Genomic DNA, 19,243 nt, shown 5'->3' with positions numbered 1-19,243 from the left:
GCACAATAACAAGTAATTACTCAATACTTAGTTGCTTTCTTCTAAGTAATGAAATGATACAAAATTAATAAAAAACATTGTTCAGGTTGCCAACAACAACAACATAAAAAATCGCATCCTACAACTGCTTTGCATTTACAATCCTAAATATATGCATTTTACTTATTTTTTTAACATGACATGCCGAGCTTTAGCTACACCCATTTGTTGCTAAACCTCATCTAAATTCAAATTCATTATTTTCTATGTTTCCCATTTCTCTTTCCTTTTAAATATGATGCACTGAGCTATAGCCACAGACGCTCCTTGTTAAAAAATAAGTTATCCTCAGACAATCATACAAACAAAAAGAGAGACTCATTTTGCTTATAAATAAAGATTTTTGCCTCATGTTCTTGCCATTATTGTATCTTGCAATTTATTACTCGAAAAAGAAACAGAGAAAAGGCCTAAAATCAGTTGGTAATCAGCCAAATTATTCCAGAGTATGGAATTATTATTTAATAATTGTTGGGTGTTGTTCACAGCTTTACAAGATCTGCTAATTAGAATTCAACGAACCAACGCTTTTCAGAACTGAATAATAAGTGGAAAATAAGTAGATAATCCACAGCTAACTAAAATACAGTGTAAATGCTTATGTCATAACACCGTGAGAGAACATTATTTTCTTTCAAAATGATTGAAATTTACATATTTTCATTTATTTTTTTTTCGTTTGAAATACTCCTTGATTCGATGCTATGATGTAATGACTCTATTTTAAAATAAAGAAATAAAAATCTTTAAACATAATTTAAAAAGGAATTTACAAGTCCTACTTGGGAAGAAAGGCAGTAGTAGTAGGTTCTTGTTACCGTCCTCAAAGTGAGTTATTACAAAAATAATACAATCGAGAGGAGTTTAAGACGGAGAATTAGTTGTTTGTCCGCCTTTGGAGAAAGAGCATAATCAATTCTCAGAGAGAGGCTTAGTGTATGCATCCTTAAAAGAAGGACAGTACATCATCATATACTCCCAATTTATTTAAGACTCAATTAAAATGAGCCTACTTTATCTGAATGGATCCTTCTCTTTGGAAGAAGAACACTGTAGTGATGGTTGGAGTAATAACTCTTTATCCACTCTGTCTATTGAGAAAAACATATCTACTGAAGGTTTGAGGAATTATAATCTATCTCCCCATTAAGTGATTTGATTTCGAGTTCCCTTTGTATTCTTGCAGAGAGTTTTTGTGACCGATATTGGGACAATATAGCTTGCTGGCCCGCAACGAAAAGTGGAGTTACTCTGGCCATGCCATGCAATTCCTTTAAGGCATTTATGGATCTCTTTCTATCCACAGGAAGGGTTCAAAGTGACATAAAGGGTAAGTCCGATCATATAAATATCTCTCTACATCAATTAGACACCATTCATTTCAAATAAGTCATTGTTCATACATCTTGCCACATGTGCTATCAATTATCGGCACAAAAAAAAACCAATGGACAAAATTCCTCCGGAAAAAAAATATATATTTGAATTTGGTTATTCCTAAATGATTGAAACTACACCAGCAAGACAAAAACATAAAAATATTTGAGACGCCTTCTATGCTGTTAACATACAGCTATTTATTACTAGTGCATTTTGAATGTTTTGGCTAACTACAACGGTGTTAATTTCTTCTTTACATCCTCAATCATATTTTTTATCTCAATGCAAATTATACGTAAAATATGAAATCAATAAAAACAAAAATCAAACAACAAGACGTGCATCAATTTTCATACTGTATTGTTTAATTACTTTATATATTTAGGGAACACACTACGGAGTAGTAAAAGCATAAAATACGAAGAAATAAAAGTGAATTAAGGACTATAATAAAAGAGCTAAGCTCTTTTACTGATTCTAAAAAACAATGTACAGACAAAATACCTCAAGTAAAGCCGGGATATAGATCCCGTCTAGATCTACTAGACATAATAAGCCATAACACATACCATTGAGGGTTATTTAGCAATATTATTTTCTAAGCAAAGGGAGAGAGATCGGTGCCGTCTATTACTTAAATAATATAACTCCTGGAATGATAATATTATTTAATATGTTATACGCCATTTTCTTAAGAATACAGGCTACAGACAGTCGAAATAAATAAATAACAAACGAATAAGTCAATATGTAGCAATACTCTACATTTAATAATGCATTATCTATGGATTTCCTTTTAGGAAATCTATTTTTTTAATTTTTTTTTTGATAACACACTGAAAAAAAATATGGCCTCAATTGAATTAAAAATATCGTTCTATAGATCCTTCAACTAATGAATGATTTCAGAATATTTAACCGATGATCTTCTGAAAAAGTGTATATAATGGTATTGAATAATTTACCCCAATCTTTACATACAGTACAGGGAAACATGATTCATAATATAAAAATTGAGCTTTTAATTTTCTTCCATCAGTAATCGTTTGCATCCAATTACTTTGGATATTTAACTCATCAATCCACAGTTGTCCCATAATCGTAAGTTGACCCTATGTGTTGCATTAAGTGAAGAGGAAAAGTCTTCTATATATATCCATTTATTCCAAGCATAATATATTCATAATACTTACTTGACGTTATCATATATCTCCCATCCATGTTGGGATTCTTTGTTATATTAATCAAAAAATATGTTTACAATTTTTTTTTTTTAATAAAATGGTTAACTTTCTTTTTTAGTAGTTTTTGAAGAAAGATCTTGGCGAGGTTTTTATTAACTTCAACTATCTTTCTCAGGAATCAATAACACGAATTTCTCGGAATTAGCAGGAAATATCCTGCCCATAATTATTAAGATTTGATCAATGTTTTGGTTCTTAACATACAAATTAAAACTTTAAGACATGAAGTCTAACATTTTTATTCGCTATGGATCTAATTTATTGTCAGAAGGCACAAGCTAGGCTTTTTTTTGTGTGTGTTCCATAATAAATTCAAAATGATTGAGTCAAAAGAGTGACAAAATATCTAAGTTTGGGTATCATAGAATTACATCATACTGTTGATATATTTTTTTTCTAATCCGGGTTCTGGTGAAATGATATTTCGTCACATCTTAATTGAAGCCGAAATAAAAAAATTGAAGATCTGAATCAAACACTTAAACAAATTTTAAATACGTTTGGAAATATGAATTCAAAAGAAAAAATTACTTAATTATCTACAAAAGTTTTAATTATATTTTATAAAATATTAAAACTTGTATATATTATGTATAAATTAATTATATATACTATTTGTTTTGATAACTCGTATTTGTGTAGAATCCTTTTTTTTTTATTAAAAAAATATATAAGTTAAAAAAACTTTTTAATGGTGAAGATTATTTTAGTATTTTTTTATTTTTTAAAGAATAAAAACTTAAATTTAAGAATGATCAAGCTACAAATATTTGTGTGTGTACCATTTTAGAGTTTCCTTACGAATGTATTCAAAGAAATTCTTTTCGACACATATTCAATTTCCAATATGTTTGAATAATATTTTTTATTCAATATGTCCTCCTTTACCAGCAATAACAGCCTCGACACACTGTCAAACAGAGTGTCAGCTTGTAGTGAATCCAAATTTGGATGAGAAGTGTGGCAGATATTCTTCTCCAGCACGCCCCGAACTACAAAATCCAGAATGTGAAGGTAAGTGCTGGAGGCAGACCAGATGGCAGCCATATTGTTGATGCAAAAATTTTACTTCTTCTCGGCTGTATGGGGCTGAAACGGACTTCTTGATGCCGTAGACAGTCCGGATGGAGATGCCAAAGGTATCTGGAGCCTTCTTGGTACTGACACCAGTGCAGAGGATATCTGTTTTGTTGTGGTCTGACATTTTTACACTTAGAGACATGAAATTAAAAAAGGCTTCGTTCCTTTGGTTGGGTAATGAAACCTTGTAATTAAAAATAACGAGGATAAAATCGTAATTAAAAGCTACTGCAAATTTTGGTTCCCTGCTTTGTTCTTGACTTTAAATGACCTCGCATTCCGGGATTCATTGGGAAGAACAAAAAGAGACCATAGATATCGACCAGCTTAATGGAATATGGATAAAAGAACGGAAGAAGGTTTACCTTGAACAAATAATTCCTTAGAGTCCTCACATATGGCTTTCCAGTCTTCCATACAGACCCAGAACCCATCACTTTGGAAGCTTCTCTAAGCCATTACTTAAGAAAATGGCTTACAAGATGTTGTCTTTCAACAAATTATATCAGGATCTGTTCCTTTGCTCCCCCAAAAAAAAAAAATATATATATAAAGAAGATTAATTATGCACAAAATAATTTAATTCAAAATATAAATAATATACCTATTTTTTGCTTTATTCTTATAGGTGGATGCACGATAAATATAGAAATATATGTATATTTTGAAAATTGAATTTCTTTTAAATTGTTTTGATTTGTTTAGGTATAATACCACAAAAGTAGAAGGTAAATATCCCAAGTCGTCACCTACAAAAATGTGTATTACTATTGGCAAGATTTCTATACATCTTAAAAAGGTCAAAATGTGTACATACGAGATTGATAAAAGTATTATTAATACAAGCTGTAACTAATACTAATATGCTACGATATACATATATCCAAGTAAAAATACATAACACCTGGACCAACAGCTGTTACTGATTAAAATTAGACTATTGGCCATTAAATGTTTTTTGTTGTACACATGAAACTTACCAACCAAACCCCTATTTGATATCATATTCAATGACATTGATGTTGCATCAGCACACGTACTAAATACTTAATTAATCAATAAATAAAACATTTTCGGGTTAAATCATTTTTTAATATTTAATTTAGAATAAGTGTGGCTATTTATTTTATTATAATCCAAATTAAATTGAATGTAGAAAAACAAGAAGGCTTTTATGTATTTCTGGAGCGCCAAAGCTTTTTTTTTGTCCGAAATGTCTATGGAAATTATAAAAACAAAAAATCAAATTAATGTTCAAAACACATTAATAGCCGACTAACAACAAAAATATTTCATTTTTTTTAGAAGTGGAATAGCTATGTCAGTCGTGATTCATATCGATCTTTTTTTAATCCCGTATGTAAATATTGATTAATTAAGTGATACTTAATTATTATAAATCTATTATATATGACTTATGACCAACTCTTAATAGTACTGAGTCATAGTAATAAAATTGTATATTTTAGCACGTCAACCCAAAAGGAAGGTAAAATAATTTTTTCAACATTTATATACAACAAATTATAGTTCATTTCAACGAACAAATGATTCTGATTAATTCTTTGAAAGCACCGCTAGTTGTACTTGAAGTAGGGAAAATTCATTGCCACATTTTTAGAATTAGGAAATTAATTAATTATATTTCTAAGACAACATTGAGGCCAAATTAAGTCAGATAGATAAAACGAGGTGTATTTTCCATAAAAATATTTTTTTTTTTTAGCCCAACCCCAGAAAAACATGAAAAAATACACTGCAGGTAAGGTTAATAGAAAAACAATTAACCTTAATTGCAACCAGTAACTTTAAATATAATATCTAACTTAAATATCCACCCAATATAAAGTAATTTCAATTCATACGAAAAATATTGTATACATCTTTTTTTTTTTTTTTTGCCAATTACTCTTGAAATAATTAAGAGCGTGAGAATGTTTTTCATTGAGTACAAGATAAATTAAATTATTACTCCGTGAAAGGGACATAAATAATAATTTTGTACTTTTATTATGTGGTTAATTCATATTTACATGAATATTAATATCAGGGGCGTCTTCAGGTGAGAAGGATTTAGGTCCCTACCCAATTTCAAAAATTGCCCCTGAATTTGCATTGTCTTGTTTCTGGGCTAGTTTTCCCGTGGGCAACTACGCCTCTTCCGAAATTACTATGACCTATTGGAACGAAATACTAAAATCTCATTTTTAGTGTTCAGCGTTCTTCGTTCAAAAAATAAAATAAAAATCGCACGTTCAATTTTGCGTTCCGTTCACAAGGCTGTATTAAAAATTAATAATAGGGAGAATCTATAGTTTATTTTGTCTTTTAAGAATTTTTACATACAATGAAGCTGACAGAGTGATGAAAAAGCACCCAAAAAGTTTCTGTCCCAACTCCGTGAAGCCTTCTCCCAAAAAGAACAAAATATAAGTAATATAGTTTGGAATCAAGTTAAAAGTGGCTCATGAATTAAAACTTTACTGTCATAAGATTGGACAACGAAAAATATCGGAGAATACACATCCTTTTTAAAAGAACCTACTTCAAGAGGAATCATGGATCGAAGTGTTTGAATGCCATCCCACACAATATGTTTTGTAAATTCATCCCTCCAAATAAGCTTACGGAGTCGAGACGAAATCCGATAAAAGCCTCAGTTGCTCTTTCCAGATATCTCAAATTTTTATTTTGAACACCGCTCTGGTGGGTGTTGATTGACGAAGTCTAACAATGACGTAATTCATTTCATAATATTTACTATACGAAAATGTCGCTGAAATGAAGCTTGCCGAAATGAATAATTGCTCAAATGAATGCTCCTAAGATGACCCTCGCTGAAATAAATGCTGCCCAAATGAATGTACGCCTGCCAGGGTATATTATAGCATGTTAGAAGGGTTCCTTGGTGCTTAGAAACGCGACGGTGGTGGAGGTTAAACTACCTTGGGGCCCAGTACTTGACTTCTACAAACTGTAGGCCAGAGTGTATTTTGGGATATTAGAAGTGTACCTTGATACTTGAAGCAGCAGCGGCTAAATTTTACTTGCCTCAAGGCGCAGCAATTAATCTACACAAACAGTGAGCCAGGGTGAATATAATAGAAATTGCACTCCATAATATTGTCTTGTAATAAAATAATTCACAATCATATTCCTTCACGATGTTATTACTCACAATGCATTTGTTTCAACATGATAATATACACGACAAGATTACCACGCAACGATATACCATAACGTATTTTTCCACAACCTGTTTTTCCGCAACCTTTTTCCACAATCATTTTACTGGACATCTTAAAAAAATTATTTGTACTCATTCCAGGGGCGTCCACGGTTGGTTTTGGCATTTAAGATAAAAAATCGAAAATAAAATTTCTGAAAAAATTTCAAAAAACCATAGCTATTCACCAAAAATTAAAAAAATTCGCAAATCCATAGATATTAAAAAATAAATAAATAACATATTTAATTTTTTGGAAAAAAAATATCAAAATATATATTGATTGACAGATCCAAAAATCCATATTTTTTTACAGAAAATTAATATTTTTGTAAAGAGAATATTAAAAATTAAATTTTTCGAGACCAATTTCAAAATTAAATTTCAAATACTAAGTTTTATGGAAAAAAAATTTGAAAAACTTAAAGGTACTTAAAGAAAATTAAATTTTTAGTAGAAAATTTTTTTTTTTCTGATACAAATTTCAAAATTCTAGGGTTTATACCATTAAATTTTTGCAAAAAAAAATTCTAAAGTTAAATTTCAAATATTTAATTTTTTTGGGAAAAAATTTCAAAAAATGATAGATGTTCACAAAAAAATTCACATATAAAAAGTTTTGCTCTGTTGCATAATTTAGCCGAATGGTGAAACAAATTTCTAGTAAAAAATAAAAATTTCCTAATCTGGAGGGGGCTACAGACCCTCCAGCCCACCTCCGGCAGACGTGTTTGCATTCTACGATTATTAAAGTATCATAAGATCTGAAAATTGATTCTATTTTGTCTTTTTTTAGGCTTTGCATATTTGAAGTGTAACGAGTCTGGGCATTGGAACAATCGAACAAATTACATCGAATGCACTAATTTGCTGGTAAGGTTCTCTCATTTTTATTATTCTATAATTATAAGAATCCAATCACTACTAACTGAGTTCCCACTATGTACCTAAAATAGTTTCTTTTATCCAGGGAAACTTTTTACGAACGGGATTCCGTTAGTATATAATAAATACGAAGTGTGTTGAAAAGTAAGGTTTTTTGAATTTTTTTTTGGAAAAAATATTTATTTATTCTTCAATATTTATTTTAATACAACACACTTCTGCCAACACTTTTTCCAATCCTCGAAGCACTTTTCGGTATATCCTTAGTTAAATTCTAATTCTAATTAATTAACTATCAATAACCCTATTAATATTTTGTTAATCGAAAAATAATCCGATTAGAATTAAAGAACATTAAACGTAGAAATTGCCTGATTCAATTCAAGTTACAATTTGTACAGAAATCGCAATTTGCACACGACACATCTACACACATATCTAAAAATAGTGGTTGCCAATTTACTAGCAAGATCATGCTCTTATTTTATGATTTTTTTTGTAAATTCAATAATTAAAATTACATATTATGGAGAAAAAAAATCAAAAACTAAATTTCAAATATGCATTCTTTTAAAAAAAATATTCTAAAATCCCCAGTTGTTTGTAAAAAATTAAATATTTTGTAATTAAATTTTTAGAAAATAAATTTTAATATTAAATTTCTTCTAGAGAAATTTCAAAAATCCATCGTTATTTATTGAATTATAAACTTTTTGCGAAGAAAAAAATTTAAATTAAATTTCAAATATTGAAACTTTTGCAATTTTTTTTTTTTTCAAATATTAATTTTCTATTTAAAAGCAAAACCTCCTTAATTTGGGTGCTACAGCCCCTTCAGGCCACCTTCTTCGGACTCTATTGGTTACCCTCTGTTTTTCATGAGCACACACTCACGTACCTACTTACTCAATACATGGACATTCTCTCCTCAGGAATAAAAAATAATAGCAAATTGTGAAAAAAAAGATAATATGATTTGTTTGCCAGGGAGTTGTTAAACCTCATCTGAAGTAATATTATTATTATTTTTATTAAAATTACTTGCCGTTTTTTCACCTTTTGTAGTATGAGTAGAAATGTTTAAATCATGAAATGAATTAAACTCTACCCATTTATAATGTATATTCCCCAAGGTTAATAGAAATACAAGATTATATCATAACGCGTGTACGATAGATGTTTGACTTCCCCCACGCTTTTAATATTGACGTCATAGTAGATGAGTGGTTACGTGTTTTGTTGATGTCATAGACTATGAGTGGTTGCGTGTTTTGTCAAAATATGCCTGTCTTGCCCAGCAGTCGGTATAATACATAAGATTGAAAAATCTAGCAAGCCCAATTACATGAAGGTCTTACCTTGTATTTGTAATACCCTTTTTTTTAAATTCTGTATTGGTATATGAATCAACGAGCACTACATCTAGTGTAGCAAGTGACATGTTTCCGAAAATTATATTCTACACACTAGGTGGCTCTTAAGTTGAATCAACGTTACATTCTACATACTTTTTTACGACCATTACCAATCATCAAGCAGAATCATGTGATATTCCTAACCTCCAAAACCATAACATAATAGGCATTTTATATTTTAAAATAAACTTTAATGAATTGATCTCGCTCCTGCCCTTTTCTTGCACTCGCTTGTATGCACAGCCCTACAGTATCCATATAATAACGCTCAGAATTATGGATTTTAAAAAAAATGTCACTCCCAATGGAAAATAAAATGAGTGCCCCATTGGGAAAGAGCAGGAGTGCAGAAAGCAAACTAGTATTAATTGCCCAAAGAAGGGATGTGTGTAAAGAAAAAACTAAGTATAGGGATTAGAAAAGGAAAAACAGTTCATACGTGTGCTCTTTCTTCTTTTATTGCTCATTATTTAATAAGTCGTGCGTGTCTTGGCGTATTCCTTTAAAATTATAATTCTCGCCTATCTTTGTTATAAATTCAAAATAAAATAAATATACTTGAATTTAAATAAAATTGTAATATTTTTCATACACTAATGCTTCCATAACACTTTTGCATCGACAGGACATTAGTGTACCTTATTTTTTTTCACTCTTCATTGGATTATTTTTCATGGTATTTCAGATATTTTTTAAGTTTCAGAAAGAGTTATAGTATATTTCTAAAATTTATAAAAAACCTTTTATCATAGGTCTCTATATAATTATTCAAACTATGTCATTTTTTTGGAATTTGATAAAATAACATTCTCCATATCAAATTTTTTTTTTTATATATATGGACAATTTAAAATTTGAATTACATATTTAATATTTGTCTAGTATAAGGAATAATAATAGTGTCCCTCTGGGTTTGAAAAGTAATATCTTTTTATGAGATTCTGTTCACGTACCTTTGATTTTTGTTCTTTTAGACAGGGATGGGCAATATCCATGATAATGTGGGCCATTTTTTTAGCTCTATCATTGGAGGTGCCTCATGCCCACGCACTTCAAATAACTGGATATGACAGACGCTACAAATGATTCTGAATAAGAACGCATATTATATGTATGTTTATTGCACCAATGTACAACTATTTTCTGCATATGAATGCCTTTTTACATGTCCTTAATAAGCAAGAAAGACAAAACATTTGGTTAAAAAAACTGCAATAGAGAATTTTAACACCTTCATTTAAAACAGTTTCTTTAAAAAACTTAGTCCAAATAGCTCACATTCAATTAAAGGGCCTGCTGGCTCACAATAGATTGGATGGAAATGTCAATTTTTGTGGTCGCAATGGGCATCGAATGAAACAGAGTATCATCGGTGTTTCTCTCTTTGGATTTTATGTACTTCATGTGCAGACCGCACTGAGTGAGGTCGAGGGCTGTATGCTGCCTCGGATCGCCAGTTGCCCATCCCTATTTTAAGAGTATCCATATTAAAGTACTCTTTATTAGCGGACAGATTAGCAAGTAAAATACATACAAGCATATATTTTTTATGAATACTCTATTATTGAATGTAGAGTTGTTCAGAAACTAGATAATTGAAAGTAAAAAAAAACAAGATATTTTAACCTTTTTAGCAGCGCTATTTATGACCAAGTTTATAGCATTTTAGAGGAAATAAACAGTGCTTATGAAAAGGACATTGACAATTTATTAAATGATTCTGATACTTAATTAATAGCTGATGCATAGAAACCAGACTATTTCGAAAGCTTGAACAGTTTTAACGTTTATTCCTACACATAGAATTTACATGGCTATCAAATGGAAACTTCATCCAACTTTTTTATTCTTTCATAGACTCGGAACTTGACTCTAATTCAAGACACACAGTATGTCCAAAAATTGAAGGTGGTATTAAAAATATCCGTTCTATAGTAAAAAAAAAAATATTTTTGGTCGGAATAAAATGAAATTTGAATGATACAATTATTACAATATTGAATTTTTCGGATGCAATAATTTTCAATGATTGCATCAAACATCAGTATAAAAGGGCTCTGAAAACACCACAGAATGTTAGTCGAAATTCAATACCCGATATGGTGAGAGAGCACTCTTTGGAGACCAGGGCTTACGGTGTGAGAGAGGGTGGATCAAGCCAGAGAGACGTTGCTCAAAGGTTACAGATTCCTCTCAGGGCCATTGAGAATTGGTGTAAGAAAAGGAAGGATGGACAAACCCTTACAAATCAGAAGGGTCGAGGAAGGAAGAAAAAAATTAGCAAAGTTCCCAACTGGTGATTTCAAAATCTTTGACCAAAAAGAGGTAATTCACTAGTTAACTTGCAGAAAGATTGACTTCCAAGGGCTATCCAATATCCAAGTTATCTGTCCACAACTACCTGAGGCACTCTTTGAATACTTTGCCATTCAAACCTCGTCTGCACCCCAAACTTTCAGAAAACAAAAGGAAGGCCCGGCTTCAATTCTGTCGTGAGCTGAAACATTGGACTACAGATGACTGAAAATGTATCCTCTTGAGTGATGGAAGTCCATTTGAGCTATTTTATGCCCCAAATCCCCAAACACATAGGGCTTGGGAAAGAGATTAGGGAGATGTGGAACCAACTCCAACTGTTAAATTTCTTCTGAAAATTCAGGTTTGGGCCGTTATCAGCCACCAGGCAGTGTCAGATCTTCACCTGATTCCACGAAACCAAACTGTAACGACCAAGTACTACGTAATGGAGATCCTCAGCAAGTCTCTGATGTCAGCTTTGTCTCGTACTGAAGAAACTGGACCTCCTTCGAAGAGGAACATGTTGTCTGACACATCAAGAGCTATTTTCCAGCAGGGTGGTGCCCCTGCTCACCACTCCAAAAAGGGGTGTTCAGACAACTTGGATTCTTTCTGGGGCAAAGGTAAATGGCCTGCCCATAGTCCTGATTTGTCTCCCATTGAAAATTTATGTGCCTTGGTCCAGAGGGAACTCTATGAAAATGCACCAACAACTTCAGAAGATGAATTTAAAAAAAATGGAGAAAGCTTGGGAAAAAATTTATCAGGATACTTTGAATAATCTTCTGACCGGAAGTTACACCCTGTGCAGTTTCGTCCTGGGAAGTTTTGCCCTATAGAAGTTTCGCCCTCATATATATATTATAGCATAAATGTATCTCCCGCATTTAATTTAAGGTCTTCCTTTACATCAACTTGAAGTCCTTTGTAATTAATTATGAAATTATGGCATTTGAGTAATTAATATGAAATAATTGTTGTTTGTTATTATAATGAATTAAGTCCGGTTTTTTAACCGGTCTACTTAAGCCGAGGGAAAAGAGGAAGAAGGAACACAAATAAATAATTTTGAATGAACAGAGACATAGTAAGTGTTGCGAGTACAGGGAGGACTTTAATTTTACATATTCGTAGTCTTTTACTCAAGAAGTTGTTACACTTTTTAACCTATACTGTGATTACCTGTAAGACTTTATCATATCTCAAGACGGATTAAGATCAGGGTCGACTGTAGCCCTAAGCTTCCAGTGGCAATTGGAAAGCGTAACAGAGACGTTTTTCGTAAGAGATTTTATATATCAATATATGGTCGTGCATGGAAAATAACTCTATAAACCTGCCAAGGAAAAGGTTTTTACGATATTAACCATAATTATTCATTCTATTCACAACTAATACTAAGATTTTGTACCAGGACGAATAATCCTTTGATAGAATATAATATAAATATCAAATCGCATATTTTATAATGAACTATTAGTACCGGATCGAAGAAGGGGGATCATGGAAACACTCTTTCACTATACCGATCTCCCTCAGGATAGTTATTACTACTACATCAATGATTTGATTGAATTGCTGTTGCTACAGGGATGACTTTAATTTTACCTGTTCTTGAGTCTTTTATTCCTATTACCAAGATTGGGCATATTATTGTTGCGTTCAACACAAATAATAGAATAAAGAATATACATAATATATATATATATTATAAATTCGCCATGCCTCTTTACTATAATGGGAGTTTCATTTTCCATAACAATACAAACTCGACCTCTACAACCATCTCGCTCGTATTTCCAATAAGTCTTGTGAGATGTTTTATAGGCTACTCTATAGATGTGGTTGCAGTCATTCACATGCTTTAGAGCGCCTCTTCTCGTTTTTATAAGATATACCATATCTCTTACTCTAGTCGTAAACATGAACTAACCAAATTGTTCGGTTATCATTAATAATGTATTTGAAATGTACTCCCATTTAGGGTGGCCCCTTTACAACATAAGTCTAACTTATAGACAATAGCAATACATAGCAAATATTGAATTTGTGAGCTCTGAAGCAAATAATTGACTACCTTAAATTGAAGTACTTTACACAGTTATAATTTTACTATAACAGTTAAATAATTCGCTAGACATTCAAAAAAAATCATAATACCATCAGACGTAAACGTCAGTTATAAAATAAGAAAGTCAAAATGCTCCAAAATTCATCTGAAGATGATGCAGAAAATGAAGAAACTTTAATAATAGTTGATGAATGAAAAGATAATAACTACACCTATATACGTTCTACTTTTGTACTATTGTAGAGTAATGAAAATAAGGTTTATTACGATTTTAAAAAAAGTATCCATCTTATTCATTAGGACTAAGTAAATAAAGTTTTTCGCCATAAAATTCACTTTTTTAGGTTATTTCTTGATTTAAAAAAAACACTAATAATTTTTGGACATACTGTATGTAAGAGTCATTTTAAAATTGAATCTTGTATCAAAAATAACAAGTTCATGTAAATAATACTATTTCTAATTTCATCTTTAGTTAAAAACAAAAAGAACTTCAGATCCTATCAACACTCGAACCCATTAATAAATTTACTATATATTACGAACATTTATTAGTTTTAAGACATCCAAGTATATTTTCGGATATGAGTGTTGTTAAATTTTAAATTTGCTATTATGATAAAATAGTTTGATTTGAAACCATAAAGATGTTTTCCTTTCTTATTAGATTGTAACTTAATGGTTATCTTAATGACTGACGATTTAATATTATTTTTAAAATTAATGCACACACTCCTTCGTCCCTAATTCGTATAAAAACCACGCCTGAGATGTCATTATTATTAATCAAAAATAAATATGCATTCTAGCAAGGTGACTATATACACAGGTGAAGCAACAAAGATTTTCTAAGGCAGTCTGGTTGGCGTTAGCTGACTCAGCTGACGTATTGACATAACTATAACTGCAGTAAGATAATTTCATTTAATTGGGAGTGACCTAATTTGGAAATGTTTAGAAAAAATGCCATCATCTTGATATTTAAACTGTATTTGTGCCATGACCTACTGTCCCAATCAACGGGATGCACAATATTTTGCATTTCCTTCATAGAATTTGATGCTTCAGTGTCTTTGTATCTCAGCTTGTTGGAGAAAAGACACAATTAATATTAAGAATGCTAAGATTTGTGATAGAATTTCATTTCCAATTATTTTGAGCGGAATCTCCCAGCTGAACTTCTTCACCTAAAGGCCCGGAAGAAATTAAAAAGTGATGCAGTCCCCTACTCCATATTCCCTTTGCTTCTCCCAGTTCAGATGAACCCAAATCCTCCAGTGATATTTGTAAGGATACTCGCGAAAGGCAAGATCCTGTTAAACAACTTTTGGAAGCAAGTAAGGTCCAGGAGACCTCAGAAGCTCAGAAAGAGAGACTGATAATGAAAGGTTCATGTAAATTTTGGGCAATTTCACTGAATCCTAACAAGAGCATTTGACCAAGATGCAATGGACTCAGATTCACGTTTACGAATTTGAAAAATGAGTCACGTGTTATGAAGCAAATCAGTCTTCTTTTTTTTGAGAGCACAAATGCAAAGAATTTCAAAAGAACTTTCTTTTTCTAACAGGGAATAATTGTGTTGGTACAGAACCAAGTCCAAGTTACTAACTCAAAGAAATTTAAACTTAATTTAATAAGGACCACCCTAAGAAATAGCTACTCCAAAATCCAATTAAGAAAAATTATTTATCCCTTAAAGAATTTCAAAAGAAGATGTAAAAATATTTCAAAGCTTTTCATTGTAACCATGAAGACGCACTTGACAAAAGACAAACGTATTTGAAAGGCTGTATAATCATATAATTGAATTATATCCTAACTGGCGAAAAGAATTCATAACATCCTTTGTGAAAAAAAGGGCAAGAATAAAAGTAAATAACCTTATTAAAAAGCTCAAACTGAAGAACGCAAGTGCTAATCTGAGATAACTGATTGGTAAATTTACAAATTAATATTTATTATTCATGTATATCTGTAAAAAAAATATGTATGCTGTAATTTTTACTTATTGCTATACATTTATTCACCACTCTTATATACTGTAATCAAATGGCAAATTAGATAATATACATATAACATATTACTATAAGCTTACATACCGATAGTTCATTATTATAAATATATACTCTATGCAAATTAATGTTAGTCTTTTTAAATAATTAGTTCTGAAATTGATTTTATTACTCTATAAAGTGTCAAGCAAGGATATCGTCAAATTTACTAACAATCGAAATAAGAAAAAGGAAAAGGATTTACTTTTATAGATATTAATATAACTTAAATATTTTTGCCTTTCATACATTTTTGCATGATCTTAAGTCTACCATTCTGTACTATAAATAAATTTTAATTGTATTGATTTATTTTATTTACATTTTCTTACTATGAGTTAAGTCTGGATTTTAAAATTATTACCTTACAATTATATAACACAGAGTGCTATCATTAAATTTTCCTTCTTCTCTAGATAATGAAAAAAACACAAGGATAGGATTTCCTTGCTGCCTCACAAAAGTGTATATTGTTACCTTGGCTAACTAGTTAGTTGTAAAAACTGCGCTCACAAGCAATATTGACTTATGAGTATAGTTGATAATATTGTAGAGAAAAACGCGTGCAGGAGGAGGGGGAAAAAATACATATGGTATCATTGTTTAAAATACTGATGTGATTATCATCTGCCTGCTTTATTATGATTTTTGAGGGTATAACGAATGTATTTATTAGCAAAATGTTTAATGAAGATATACTACGTATAATTGACTTCGACGTTTTTTATCCGTTACAGTAGATTTGAAAACGTCACACTCCATGAAATTGTAATTCATTATGAACCTTATTCTCAGAATAATAGCTAATGAAACGACAAAGTAGAGTATTTGAAATATATTTGAAGCTCAAAGTTTAAAAAAGAAGGCTTTAATTAAATATAATCTACATACTAAAAAATAAACCATTAAACATTTAAGTTAAATATACAAAATTAAACAATTAAAATCATATAACTATTAATAATAATAAATTATAAATACAGAATATTGAAATAATAGATTGATCCAGAAATTTTTCTTGTTTTAACATCAGAATTCAGTTAAATATGTCATAACTTTAGGTTGCAATACACAAGCGAGACGTGGAGTTTAATCAAAAAGATAATCACCCCTCTTCTTCATGTGGAAGTTGCTATATACAATTGTGCACAGGATAGATATATCTCTACCGATGAGATTTAACTAATTATTAATAATAAAGTAAATGTCAAAATCATAAAATTAGACAATAAATATATTAATAAAAAAATGTTAGAAATAAATTAATCGTAAAGATTTAGAGCAAAAGCTAATTATGTAGTAATGTCCGGCGATATTACTCCCTATTAAGAGCATCAAAAAAGATTTTCCCCCGTTATTTAAGTATGCTTATATAACAACATACTGTTATCATGAAGGATATACACAATTGTTAATTATAATGCAACACCCAATGTAACTACCCTCGTTGTTGTGACCATTTAAACAGTTGTTTTTGCCTTTTATGAGTTTCTGAACACCACTTCTTGGAGCCCATCAACCATAGCTAAGCCTTTAGTGATAAAAAAGTAATATTTATTGACTATGTAATATTGGAAAACCTAATTATCATACCCAAGTCTTAAAGCGAAGTAAGTAGTCTCAGACAAACTAGTTGCAAACCATCCAAAGCTACTACCCCCGTTGTTGTGACCATTTAAGCAGTTAATTTTGCCCTTTACTGAGTTGTGTTTTATAATTCTTGATATGTTTAGCTAAAATAGAATCAAATTTTATGGTTAGATTAAAAAAAATTGAATACTTACTGAGAGATAGTACAAAATTCAAAGTTCCATTTCGATATTCGTAAATACTTTTTACTGATAACTTGATCATCATTTGGTGTGGATGACTCAAAACATTTTTATATGTATTTCTATATATGACATCAGTACCAACATCCTCCATTAATTTAATGATGGTGCCTCGGGAACCAATATGTTTACCCTTGTATTTCTCCATAAATTTTTTGAACGTAGATGATTAGGAATGGATAAGGTTATATTACATGCAATAAGCATCGTTGTGAGATCAAAATTAAAGTCTGACTTGATGTATTCATCGTTAAATTGATTTTATAGATGAATATCCATACTCTTGTTATGAGATGAGGATAATGAGTGGCGTGTAATTCTAGACAGGGGACTAAAGGCACATTTATATCGACAAATCCGACAAACCATCTGTTTCTCATCCAGTAAGTATTTTCCAAATGCCTGGGCCTCCATTTTCATAAATCCAGACAGAAGGCGACGTCATTTTGGGGATTTTATTCAGTTCTCTATCGACTATCACCATCTCATATTATATTAATATTGAATAATAAAGGCGGGAATGATAACGTTCATGATTGATAGAAGAAGATGTATATTATTTAATCAATGATGCCATAAGTAATTCTTCTTTTCTCCTCGCACGCTTTTCCATTCTTACCAAAATTATCACCCTTACTTATGAGTATAGTTGATAATATTGTAGAGAAAAACGCGTGCAAGGAGAAGGGGAAAAAAATACATATGGTATCATTGTTTAAAATACTGATGTGATTATCATCTGCCTGCTTTATTATGATTTTTGAGGGTATAACGAATGTATTTATTAGCAAAATGTTTAATGAAGATATACTACGTATAATTGACTTCGACGTTTTTATCCGTTACAGTAGATTTGAAAACGTCACACTCCATGAAATTGTAATTCATTATGAACCTTATTCTCAGAATAATAGCTAATGAAACGACAAAGTAGAGTATTTGAAATATATTTGAAGCTCAAAGTTTAAAAAAGAAGGCTTTAATTAAATATAATCTACATACTAAAAAATAAACCATTAAACATTTAAGTTAAATATACAAAATTAAACAATTAAAATCATATAACTAATAATAATAATAAATTATAAATACAGAATATTGAAATAATAGATTGATCCAAATAATATTCTCTTATTCTCACATGAATTCAGTTAAATATGTCATAACTTTTGGTTGCAAAACACAAGCCAGACGTGGAGTTTAATCAAAAATATAATCACCCCTCTTCTTCATGTGGAAGTTGCATATACAATTGTGCACAGGATAGATATATCTCTACCGATGAGATCTAACTAATTATTAATAATAAAGTAAATGTCAAAATCATAAAATTAGACAATAAATATACTAATAAAAAAATGTTAGAAATAAATTCATCTTAAAGATTTAGAGCAAAAGCTAATTATGTAGTAATGTCCGGCGATATTACTCCTTATTAAGAGCATCAAAAAATATTTTCCCCGTTATTTATATGCTTATATAACAACATACTATTATCATGAAGGATATACACAATTGCTAATTATAATGCAACACCCAATGTAACTACCCCCGTTGTTGTGACCATTTAAACAGTTGTTTTTGCCTTTTATGAGTTTTCTGAACACCATTTCTTGGAGCCTATCAACCATAGCTAAGCCTTAAGTGATAAAAAGAGTAATATTTATTAACTATGTAATATTGGAAAACCTAATTATCATACCGAAGTCTTTAAGCGAA

The 19,243-nt window shown here is 30.6% G+C and overlaps 1 protein-coding gene and 1 long non-coding RNA gene across 4 annotated transcripts in view; one reads left to right on the top strand and one right to left on the bottom strand.

Moving 5' to 3' along the window:
• The first annotated feature begins 918 nt into the window (after positions 1-918).
• Positions 919-19,243, top strand: part of LOC121129724 (corticotropin-releasing factor receptor 1) — a 44,735-nt gene continuing 26,410 nt past the window's right edge. For both annotated transcript variants that reach the window (XM_071893540.1, XM_040725446.2), the window contains exons 1-3: positions 919-1,157; positions 1,226-1,369; positions 7,766-7,842. In XM_071893540.1, the coding sequence (XP_071749641.1) occupies positions 1,043-1,157; positions 1,226-1,369; positions 7,766-7,842 (336 nt within the window). In that variant the 5' untranslated portion in view covers positions 919-1,042. The remainder of the gene's footprint in view (positions 1,158-1,225; positions 1,370-7,765; positions 7,843-19,243) is intronic.
• On the bottom strand, positions 16,909-18,688 carry LOC139907168 (uncharacterized). 2 transcript variants are annotated; one of them, XR_011783593.1, is made up of 3 exons: positions 17,477-18,688; positions 17,286-17,425; positions 16,909-17,223 (listed from the first exon to the last, which is right to left on the bottom strand). It is a non-coding gene; the product is annotated as an uncharacterized lncRNA (long non-coding RNA). The 2 variants fall into 2 exon arrangements; XR_011783592.1 differs by having other exon boundaries at positions 16,909-17,425.

This window comes from Lepeophtheirus salmonis, chromosome 1 (assembly GCF_016086655.4).
Source record: "Lepeophtheirus salmonis chromosome 1, UVic_Lsal_1.4, whole genome shotgun sequence".
NCBI classification, from domain to species: domain Eukaryota; kingdom Metazoa; phylum Arthropoda; class Copepoda; order Siphonostomatoida; family Caligidae; genus Lepeophtheirus; species Lepeophtheirus salmonis.
The sequence above is the reverse complement of the archived record's forward strand: the minus strand, read 5'-3'. Positions and strand labels throughout refer to the sequence as shown.